General features: G+C 39.0%; 1 protein-coding gene across 5 annotated transcripts in view; it reads right to left on the bottom strand.

Moving 5' to 3' along the window:
- The window catches only part of baz (par-3 family cell polarity regulator), a 760,042-nt gene that overhangs the window by 242,295 nt on the left and 505,381 nt on the right, over positions 1-12,366 (bottom strand). For all 5 annotated transcript variants that reach the window (XM_090374871.1, XM_090374873.1, XM_090374874.1 and 2 more), the window contains exon 14: positions 10,855-11,120. In XM_090374871.1, coding sequence (XP_090230997.1) covers positions 10,855-11,120 — 266 coding nt within the window. The remainder of the gene's footprint in view (positions 1-10,854; positions 11,121-12,366) is intronic.

Below are 12,366 nucleotides of genomic sequence, written 5' to 3'. Positions count from 1 at the left end.
TTAAAACTGATCCATTATTCCTTTTTGCTCTGACATCAAAAATAACATGATTTGTTTCATGCACATTTGAAACATATTTTGCTTTGTCTAATGTATGTTTAAAGCTATAACTGCTTGTAGAACTGCAACTGATGCCAAATGTAATGTATCACTGATAGGCTCCTGGCTGACAACTGCAATGTCAAACTGTACCAGCTGTTTGTATGCATTCCAATCAAATTTTAATTCAACTTCCACTGTGATATTCTTGATGGATGACGTGCTTTTGACTCAGACTTGCCTTGTAAACAAAGGGGGAGATGATAGAGACAGATCAGTGGCAGTGAATGTATGGGTAGGCATTTAATAAAAATGCTGTTTGTTCTCATATTTAGGAAGAAGAGTTCATTATTTGAGCATGTGCACAATTATATGGCAGCTCAATATTAGTGTCTGCACTACTACAAGGGGCATGTCTACTGAAATCTCTTACGAAAAGAATAGATGGCAGTAGCATAATGAGTTCATTAAGGTGTATAGACCTTGGTGATGTTTAGATTCTGATGTTAAGGTTCTGGAGAAGAGATTAGGAGAAACCTGTTTTAGGGTTTATCCTAAAGGTGAAAGACTCCCTTGACTAAAGGGGAGTTTTTCACTTCTAGTAAGAGCAATTAGCTTTCTAGGTAATTCAGGGTTTCTCCTAAAGGTGCAAGGCTCCCTTGACTAAACGAAACCTTTCACCTCTAGTAACAGGAATTACCTATCCAGTTAATTCTTACAGTTAATTTTTGTAAGAGGAATTACCTGGATTGGTTGGTTTGTATTTTATTGGCACATTAGCAACTAAGGTTATAATGTGCCAAAGCCAAGTCATAAATAAAAAATTTAAGCTTTCAGTGACCTAATTTAGTTAGGTCACCATATCAAGATATATCATCAAATAAATAACAATTAAAGGGAAATTTTAAATATGAGTAAAAAAGTTGACTGATTTTAAATAGCTAAAAACAGCAGACATATGGTCATTGAGGGATAATATCTGATTGAGTGTATACAGCTCAGCCAGATGACTAAGGGTGGTAAAAATATAAATCACATTCATGTATAAGATGTGGACACTCGATTAAAATATGACTAATAGTTAAAATGGTGCCACAGTTCTCGCACATAGGAGAGTCATCTGCCCTCATCAGAAATGTATGTGTAAGATGACTGTGTCCTATGAGAAGGCGAGCTAAAACAACTTCCTCTCTGTGGTTCCTGCACAGAATAGACTGCCACTGTCAGATTACAGGCTTTATCTGATATAGCTTGTTTGTGACTTGCTTATGTCAAGATCGTTGCCATTGGGAGAGTAATTTAGCTTGTATTAACAGCCTGTAGTCTGTACAGGGGACTAAGGCTGGTTGGCAGTCTGACGAGTGTTATATAGGTTTTCCCATCGTGGCTTGAAAACAGATGTCCACATAGGGTTATCTGGCAGGAATTTTAAATTAAAGATACATTTTAAAGACAATTGCTTTGGTCAGAATGACAGTGGTGGTTCAGTTGCTTCAACATATAAACTCTGGACAGGGGAAGTTCTAAATACTCCAGTAGCAATACGGATGGCTTGGTGGTGAACTGGGTCTAGCCACTAAAGTATGCTGTTTCTAGCTAATGCGTACAATTGGGACTCAGTCTAATTTAGATCGGACAAGCACGCAATAAAGTTGAGCAGTCTGCTCCCCATTTATTGGAGGAGATACCACTTCATATCGAAAATGAGCCCCAAGAATTTTGTCTCGAGTGCTACTGGAATGGGAATGATGTTTTGTCCGAGTTTAAGTTCCAGTTCAGGTGAAGGTTCCATTTGCGACAAAAGTGTACGCAGATGGTCTTCTGTGGTGAGAACCTAAAGCCATTATCTACTGCCAAAGATTTTATGTGGTCAATGGCATGCTGCAATTGCCTTTCAATGACCCTCATATTGCATGACTACAAAAATATGCTAAAGTCGTCTACAAAGAGGGCACTCTTTACGGTTGGAGGAGGTTGTTCAGTCATAGAGTTAACTTTGATAACAAAAAGCATAACACTTAGAAAGGATCCTTTTGGAACTCCCTCTTCATGCCAAAATGGCAGGAGATGTGGATCCAACACGAACTTGGAAAGACCAGTCTGCTAGGAAGTTTTTTTTATAAAGAGGACAATATGTCTCTCCTAAGACCAAAGTTATATATGTCTTTTAAAATTCCATATCTCCAAGCCGTGTCATACACTTTTTTCCATATCAAAGAAAACCAATAGGAAAGCATTTCCTGTCAGTTTTCTTGCGTTTCAGGAAAGCATCATGAATAGATGTTTCCAAGCAGATTAAATGGTTGAGTGTTGAACTGTTCCTTTGGAAGCCACATTGTATCCTGGAAAGGAGGTCATTAGCTTCTAAATACCATAAAAGGCAAGCATTGACCAATCTTTTCAGGATCTTGCACAAGCAGCTCGTCAGAACAACTGGATGGTAATTTTTTGGTATTTTTGGATCCTTTCCTGGTTTCGGAAAGGGAAAGACGGTTGCCATGTGCCATGAGTTCGGAAAAGTCTCTTCAATATAGATTCTATTATAGAGACAGAGAAAACGATCCATGGATTCTAATGAAAGGTGCTTAGTCATGTCATAATGGATGTCATCTGGCCCAACAGTCATTTAATGCTGCTTTCAGCTCCTACTGTGTAAAGGGCTGATTATAGTCTTCACAATTGTTAGAAAACAGCTTCTGGTGATGTTTTTCTGATCTTTGTTTGAGCGCGAGGAACTCGCTGGGGGGGGGGGTATGATGTTTCTGAAGACACTTTAGCAAATGTCTCCCCTACAGTATTTGCAATTACAGTTAGGGCTGCAATTGTACATCCATTATGTTCCAGGATCGATGAAGGGTGTGAGGTGTATTTGCCCTTAATTTTCTGAACTTTGTCAGAGATAACTTGGGAATTGGCAGCCCGTGAGAGAGAAGCTGCAAATCGGATCCAAGATTCCTTTTGGCTCTGACGTCCGATGTATTGTACTTTGGTACGTGCACATTTAAAGGCAATTAAATTATCTGTTGTGGGGTAATAATGAAGTATTCCCCGTGTTTTTTTTGAGCCTTCCTAGTTGCTGTGCATTCTCCATTCCACCATGGTTTTGGAAAACGTGGAAATCAGGATGATATCCTTGGGATCGAAACTGCTGCTGACTGGACAATACTTTCTGTGATGTGCTTTACTGACTAATTAATTGGCTTCTGGCTGAATGTAGTGGTATTGAATGTTCTTCTTTCACAAAGAACTCCAGGATAGACTTGTCCTCTACTTCCTTATCTTCTACACCCATTGTTTCTTGGATTGTACGGAGCTATTCCAAATTCTTTGAAGTTTCTTTAGTACTGTGTTTTGGAAGTGGGGGAGCCGTAGGAGGCACAGACATAGGAGGCTTTTGGGAACTTAATAAATAGCACACAATGGGAGTAAATGACTCCCTTGGTGGAACAGTATCAGTCTGAGTATTGATGGTGCTTTCTCCAGAAGCTTTCTGGGCGTATGAGGGCTTAGAACTATTTATTGGCTGGATGCGTTTTCTAGTCTCCTGATGGATGTTCAGCTCTGTTTTTAGTTTTTGGATTTCTTTTTCATCCTCTGGCATGCTCGAGAGTATGCAGGGTGTGCTCCTTGGCAGTTAGTACAACTTGGCTTAGAAGCTAAACATTCCTTGATCTTGTGGTCTTTAGCACAACAGTGAGCACAAGCAGTGGAGCCACAACAAGCTGTTTGAGAGTGGCTGTACTTTTGGCATATAAAACACCTCAGTGGGTTCGGAATATAGATCCTCACTGGGCAGTATAAATACCCTATACTTATAGAACTTGGAGCTCTTGAACGTTAGAATCAGAACTCAGGTAGGGATGAGATTCCCATCCTTGCGCATTGATATCCTTTTGACAGCCTTCACTCCTTAGTCTTTCAATTCAGAGTAGATCTCTTCTTCAGAACACAAAGATGGTTCCACTCTGATATGAAAAAATTCAGGGTTTTATGAGGAGTAACAATGATGGGTATTCCCCTTAACAGTGTGGCTTTCAGAAATTGCTGTGCATGTTTTTAGCATGCAGCCTCAACTAAAATGTCTCTAGAATGAGGCCTTTTGACAGATTTTGGAGATCCTGTCAATCTTTTCTGGATGAAGAAGGTGACATTTTCCAGAGTACCTGCTCTCCAGTGGAATGGAGAATAAGGAAAAGCACTGTCACAGATGGTGGTCTCTCCCTGGTTCTGGGTCTTTTTGAATTGGAATTATCGGTATCTTCCGATTGGTTAGGTAGGGGGCTTTGTTAGGGCCCCAGAAGAAATAGAATTTATATTACTCATATGAGTAAGATAAAAATTTCAGGTGCCCTAAGTACGTCACCCACCATGGAGTGGTGGGGTAACATACTTAGGGCATCGTACGAGTGGTGGGGTGATGTACAAGGGGATGCCCACTCGTGAACTAGCAGGTATTGCATGCACAAATGGAATGACAAATTTGTTTAGGAGCACCATAACCACATTTTCAATAAGCCTTGATCCCAATCCCAGGACCAAAAGGAGGGAGACTTATTGGAATGAAGTTAACCCTAGCAGTAAGAACCACCCACCGATTGATCCCAGTTGGGCCAGTCCGAAACCACCCTTCTTGTCAAAGCAGGGGCCGAAGTGGTGTAAGGCTGCTCCCCTCAACCACCAGGATCCCCTTTCCGAGTTTCCACGGGTCGGTCCCACGGCTGCACACGCCAGATTCCAATGATGTAACCCTGGAACCAAGGTATGAGCATTAAATCCCAGTGATGCTAATCTGGAAGGTCAGCAGCATCACTTGAAGGTCCCTTCGCTACGTACAGGTTACCACATCAGAGGGTGGGGTAATTACCTAGAAAGGGATAACTACCTACTAAGATGGCGAATCCATTGTGAATGGTTTCATCCCAGGTTCTGTCTTTGCAGATCCTGATATGCAAAGACAGAACCTGGAGTGGGGTCCTCATTTGCCTTTAAATGTTTCCTGTAAACAGACAAACTGGCTTTTTCTACAGAGCAGGACCGCATCATCAACATTACATCAGAATCTATGGCAACTCCACTGTATGAATTTGGCAATTATTTGGATTTGGTGGATCTGTCAGTCAGCTTCCAAAGTGCCGAGGGGTTACTTTTCACAGCCTTGGATTTATAAATTTTGAGTAAGTATGGGTGCTTTTCTGTGTATTTCTTCTTCTTCCACAACTACGTTGCCCAGTACCTCCTTCAACCTTGACATCCATTTTGATTGTGTTACTGGAGTATTCAGTATTTCTCAGGTTTCCCTTTACTACTTGGTTTTGATAGTAAGACATATTGATACAAGAGCTGCAGCCAACTGGTCCTTCTGTGCATTTTTTGCAAAATTAATGGTGCGATTGGAATATATTACTCTTTGTGTGGAAAATCATTTCACTTTGTGTTTTTATGGAACTTATCCAGCCTTTTGAGAGCGCATGAAGTTTAGATACATGTGGCCTCAATGGGCAGTTCAAGTACCCGGCCATAAATGAAATGAGAAATGTTGTCAAGATGAAAGTAAGAATGAGGTTTAACAGTGGGGAACAGTTTCCCATTCCCCCACAAAAGAATATTCTTCCACAGATGTCACTCCTTGTGATTTAAGCTCAGAACAGATTTTATGTTCAGATATTTCAAGGTCCCATTCCATGGTCACACCCAACGATGGGTATACAGTCTTATGGGGGTCAACTGTAACTAGAATGTCCCCAATTGTGTAACTCAAAGGAGCGGTTCTGAATGTTTGTCACTTTTAGTTTCTATTGGGATGTCTACAGAATGTAGCTGTATAACTGAAAGCCAAACATTCCAAATCCTGAATACACTATCAGGGAGTGCAGGTGTATATCCTGATATTTCTTCACTGCATTTGTTTCAGTGCAGGGGCTCCCCCAAATGGGAGCCCAGGCACTGAAACAAAGAAACTATCACAGAGCCCAAATGGATGGCCACTACCTGCAAAGCAGAAAATGTGCATGGGAGTTGGATGCCATGGCTACCTGCTGTAGCCATGGAATCCACTGTACAGAATGCAGGTATGGGGAAGTGCCATATCTGCATTCTGCTAGCCTAAATCCTGTCCCTCTCAGACTAAAAAGGCAAATGTCATTGATATGGCTGATCCCTGTAGGCAAAGAGATGAGATGACTGAACCTGGGTAACCTACCCTGGTCTTTTTAAAACCATCCTCCTCTCTTGTTAAAGCAAAGGCCAAACTGATGTATTGAAGCTGGGTCCTCTAACCATCAGGATCCCCCTTTCTGAGTTTCCATGGGTTGCAGTGCATAGCAAACATACCAGATTTCCCACAGCCTGGAACCTAGGATGTGGGCTCTGGATCCCAGTGATATTACTGAGAGGGCTCTTCAGCACAAACAAGTGCCCACTTTGGGATGGGGGGGTGAGGATTGGTTAGAAGAGTATACCCAATATTGTACCGTATAGAGCCAACTTCTAAAACTTTTGCTAAGAGCTAGATGCTTTCTATTTGATGATTTTATTATTTATTTTTTTTTTTGTTAGTAAAGGTCGCCGTTATGTGATATATGCTGGAATTGCTGATTACTGCCACCTTTAGCAATTAAAAATGGCATATTTTTCAAAGCTATTACTATCTATTCTCTCCTTCTCTGTCCAGTTTCATTATTAGGAAGCTTTTTTATTATTTCACTATTAATAAATATCTTTCTGAACAAGGAATTATGGGATATATGTTAAAATTGCCAATAACTGCCACCTGTAGCAATCAAAAATGGCATATTTTTCAAAGCCATTACTAGCTGTTCTCTTCTTCTCTGTCTAATTTCATTATTAGGAAACTTTTTTGTTATTTCACTATTACGAAATTTCTTTCTTAGCAAAACTCAGAGGATGATTCTGTTCTGAAATGTTGCAAATAAGCATTCACTTAAGGCTATTTTTGTGAGTAAAAGTACCAGAACAGCATCCTAAACTTTGTTCAAACAGACATCAGACACTTCATACATATATATTGATGAGATTTTAATTTTCAAATAATAAAATATTGCTATTGAGATGCATTATTACGTAATTTAAATAAATTATTATGATGGGGGCATTGACTGCTGTATTTTATTAGCACCTATGCCACTGAAAGACTGCTTTTGAATTTCTTCAGATTCCATGATCAGCAAAAGTACCATTCCAAGTTAGAATTAGTAGTGAAAAATGATGCAAGGAAACAAGCTTATAAAAAAAAAAAAAATATATATATATATATATATATATATATATCCAACATCACTTGTCCTTCCCATCCAACAGGTTGTCTAGTTCTTTATTCAAAAAATTCAAGCTATCCACTTCCACAACAATTAATGGGTGTTTGTTCCAACAATCAACTACCTGTTAGGTGAAAGCAAACTTCTGCACATCTATAAACAGATGGAACAGTGCAATAGGTAAAATGGGAGTATAATAGGTATTGGTTCATATTATATGAAAAACAGGAATAAAAAAACAGCACTGTTTTATCTTATTAATCTTATCCAAATTATTTATCTTATTTAAAATCGCAGATATCTATCTTATCTAAAAACAGTAGTAACAATCACTTTGAGTAACAATTTTTTATTTCTCCATTTCTTTCTTACATTTCTCCTTGCTTGTATGTTTGCCAATGTCTAATTAGAACACATTTCCCACCACTTGAAATTAAAATATAATATGAACAGACAGAACCCAAAACAAACATGTTAGCCTTTCCCAGGTTTTATAAAACACAGAAGCATATTTTTTTAGCACCTTACTGAAAGAAATTACCATTAAATTCAATTTAGCTTTGCAACACAATTAAAAAAAAAAAAAAAATAAAATAAATATATATGTCATTATATCTCATACAGAGATATTTAACATATCATTTTGCACAATCCAAATATTTTATACACTTGTACACCCGATGGTGAATTTGTTAATTCAGATGAATAGAGAAATTTCAAGCAAAAATTCGTAGAATTGCTATGAAAATTCTGAATTGAAAGGCAAAGCCATAATTTGAGCAGAATGAAAAAAATTAATTGAATCTGTTCTTAATCTGGAGGGTTCGCAATTATGTAGTTGTTACTAGAATTACCAAAATGAGCTGGGTGATCTTCAATTCTGTCTCTATGATATATTAGTTATTAATAGTGAACGAAAGCAAGCTAATACAGTACAGGTGTACCCCACTTTAAGACGATCCACATTTATGACACTTTATACTTATACCCTATGCTCTGTTCCTGAGACACCTGATCTGCACTAATATCATTATGCCAACGAGAAATTAACCGACGTGCACTCCATGTGGCAGACTCAGTTTGTATTAGGCGTCATTGCATGGTGTTTATCTCTGCATTTTGGTGTTGATTACAAACTTTTATGCATTATAATACTGTATGTACAGGGTTGTTAAAATTAAAGTATCCCCATGTAGAAGGCTCTGGAGCGAGTTCTAAGGCTTATACTGAAGAGAAATTTCGACAACAGGTACAATAAAGAATGCGCTTGCCATTTATTGGAAAAAAAAAAAAAAAATTAGTTACAGAATTTGTTACCATGGTGCTGTGGCAATACAAATCACTTGAACAGCATTACGATTGTTCAATGTGTCCTCCCTTTCGGTCAACAACAGTTTCCATTCGAAGAACAGCATTTTCTACAGCAGAACATAACATGTCAACTGGAATAGCCAGCACATGACGTCTTGTGCTGTCCTTCAGATCTGCCAGAGTTTGACATCCTTCCCGATACACCTGGTTCTTCAACCCCCCCCCCCACAACCAGAAGTTGCATTGGGTGAGGTCCGGTGATCAGGGTGGCCAAGATGTGTGGAAACAACGGCTGATGACCCATTCATCTGTAAAGCCTTAGCAATCTTTGGACAAAACGGCAGATGTGGAGTGGCGAACCATCTTGCATGAATATGGTTTCCTGAAGGCACCCACTTTGTTGCAGCTCTGGTATTGCAAAATTTGCCACAATTTCATAATATCGCTGTCCAGTGACGGAACAGGTGCGGGGTCCAGTCGGTGTTACCTGCTCAAAAAAATATGGCCCAATCATGAATGTGGCCATAAATCCACACCACACTGTCACTTTTGAAGAATGCGATGGGACTTCTTGGATAATTCGAGGGTTTCCTGTTGCCCAAATGTGCCAGTTGTGCGTATTCACTTGTCCATTTAAGCAGAAATGGGCTTCATCCAAAGGATGTTTCATGGCCAAGTGATATCCACTATCATTCGTGCCAAAAATAGAAATGCATATGTGAAACGAATGTCTGTAACCCCATACTTTAGCTGCTGTAGCATGTGCATATTGTAAGGATAGTACTGCAACACCTGATCCATTACTAGCCTTACAGTGGAATATGGCATGTCCACTTCACAAGAAACAGCTGGCACACTTGCACTACCAGATGGAGACTGACTTGATAAATCCACGACATCTTCAACATAAGAGCCCGCTTGTTTTCGAGCTCTACCTAGTTGAACACCAAGATGTCTTGTCACTTCCAATTTTGCAATAATTTTGTGGATAGCACAAACAGTCATAGGTCCACACCTTATGCGCTTCTGATGCTGGAATTCTCTGATAGCTGTATTGTTGCTGTTCTGATAGTACAGCTTCACTAATAGTGCCTTTTCCTGTAACGTTGTTGGCATTGCTGCTGTAGTGCAGGCACATCTAGTATGATTTAAGAGACTGCTTTGCCTTTATACAGTACAGTAGAGCTGAGTAGCAGTGCTGTGGCAATAACTTCCGATTATGCAAATATCGTAAGTTATTTGCATAATCATAACTAAGATAGTTACGTGCCATACAGTGACATATTTTGTAACACTAATTTTTTTTCCCAATAAATGGCGAGCGCATTCTTTATTGTACCTGTTGTCCACATATCTTTTCAGTATGAGCCTTAGAACTCTCTCCAGAGCCCTCTACTTTGTACATAGGGATACTTTAATTTTAACAACCCTGTTTATATACAACCAGAGATCATACAATTTACAGATAATACACGTGGCTATATGTAAGAAATTACCAGGTGACTCTAATATAGTAATTTGGTTTGTACGTATATATTGTTGGATGGGTAGGACAGTGGTATAGGCACTATCCTCCCCACACTGGGTGGTGGGAAAGACCTGGGTTCTAATCCCATGAATGTCGCAAAGAACTTTTAAGGGCTTTTTTCGCTCGATGGCTGAGTTATTCAGTCTCAGGCGTAAATAGCAGGGTTTTTTCCCCAAAAACAGATTTTTCATCCAGTAAAACAGGCAAATCGACAAGAGAACACATGCAATTTACAGACACAATACACATGGATATATGCAATAACTTACCGGGTGACCCTAATGTAATAGTTCGGGTTTTTTCTCTACGTATATATATTTATATAATATAATAATTATACCATACATTAATAATGGCAGATAATAGTAAAAGCAAAAAGAAAAAGAGACATCAAGCTCTTACATTAGATACCAAGAGTAAAATTAAACTGATTGATGATAGTGTATCAAAGAGTGAGATAAATTATATCTAACTTACCTCGAACTACAGTTACTACTGTTCTTAAAAACAAAGAGAAAATTGTAAATGAAGTGAGAAGTGCTACACCATTAGCACACTAATTCTAACAGATATTTAAAATTTTCATATTAAGAGGGGGGGGGAGGTGACAAACTGGTTCAACAGCATACTGGCTATTGGGATAAATTATCCTTCCTCCCACCTGGAAAGAATAAATTAGAATAAAAAGGAATGTATACTTACTATTAACTAATCCATTTCCTAACTCTTCCTTCTCCAACTGCTTTATGTCCTCATTGCCATAATCTAGTTGTAACTTCGTTTTTTTAATTTCAGAAATTTCAGAATCAGACTGTTCTTGTTTTTGGCGTTCCCGTTCCTCCCTTGCTTTTTTATTTCTTTGATAGGTATCAGTGTTGCGAGCATCCAGCTGAGCATGCCTTTTTTCAGACATACTTTGTCGTCCAAAACCATCTCTTGAAAATCCAGGATTTTCTTCTAAGGACACTCTGAAAAATATTTATGGTACGGAAATATATGCAATAAGCAATACCTTACCATGTTCATAAAGAAAGAAACATGAGTTCTTGTATAAGAACTATAAAAATAATGTAGTGGCACCAATGCATTGGCAATCTGCAAGGCAGAATGCGCTGGTCCCACAGAAGCTACGATTATAGGTGATATTGTAGCTACTGTTTGGGATCAATTGTCATGGACACGGGAAATATACTGTGCAAAAAGGTGGAACAGGATCAGAGTATGCCTGCCTGGGGCGAAATTTGATGCCGTTGTAGGGCAGATATAATCTTTTAGGGCAAAAAAGGTGATATAGTAGTACATTTTGGCAAAAACGATATTAGGAGTAGGAGAACAACAGAATTACTTAACAAGTACAGGTCAATGTTGAAAAAAGCCACAGGTTAAGGTTGAATTTGAAAGTGTCTGCAATTCTGCCCAGACACGATAGGAGGAAGTATATGATGAGAGCCTTGTCAATCAATTTGGCCCTGGAGAAATTGTGCAAGGCTCATGGCGGCAGAATTTTTCTCAGCGTGGTCTGTGTTTATTAACAGGAGAGACTGCTTCTACAGGGATTGATACACTTAAATAGAAGGGGTACAAGAATATTTGCTGATGCTATCGAAGCAATGTTAGGTGGGCTGGAAAACTGCTAGCTTGGAGGGATTCACAGACTAATAGATTAACAGTAGCCGCAGGCAGAGGGAGAAATGATTTTTGCACTGCTTCTACTGGAATGAGCAGCAGCCCAGAAAGCAAGATGCTGGGGTTTTCAGGAACTGCTGGGAGTCATGAAACAAGTAAATACATTGGCTGTTAGAGTAACTAAGAGTAAGAACAGGTGCATGTATACTTGCATGTACACCAATGCTAGAAGTAAAGTAAATAAATTTGATGAATTTGAAGAGTGGGTTAAGATATCCAAGGTGGATATTATTGTGATATCAGAGCTGTGGTGTCACTCAGATACAAGGAATGCAGAACTGGAATTTGGGGAGTACAATGTGCACAGAAAGGATAGACAAGATAGGTAGGGAGGAGGGGTTATGCTGGTAGTTAAGAAACACAAAATCTAAGGAAGTGGATCCAGTTGAAATAGATGGACAGTGTAACGTTGAATCAGTTTGGTGTGACATAAGCACTAGTAAAGCAAAAATGAGGGTAGAAGTTTGTTATCGGCCTAATGACCCTGATTAGTAGAATGAACAATTATACAGAGAAATAGATTGAGCC

The sequence above is a fragment of the Mastigoproctus giganteus genome, chromosome 1, assembly GCF_048544385.1.
Source record: "Mastigoproctus giganteus isolate SK-2022 chromosome 1, ASM4854438v1, whole genome shotgun sequence".
NCBI lineage: Eukaryota > Metazoa > Arthropoda > Arachnida > Uropygi > Thelyphonidae > Mastigoproctus > Mastigoproctus giganteus.
This window is presented reverse-complemented; position numbering and strand designations above follow the sequence as displayed.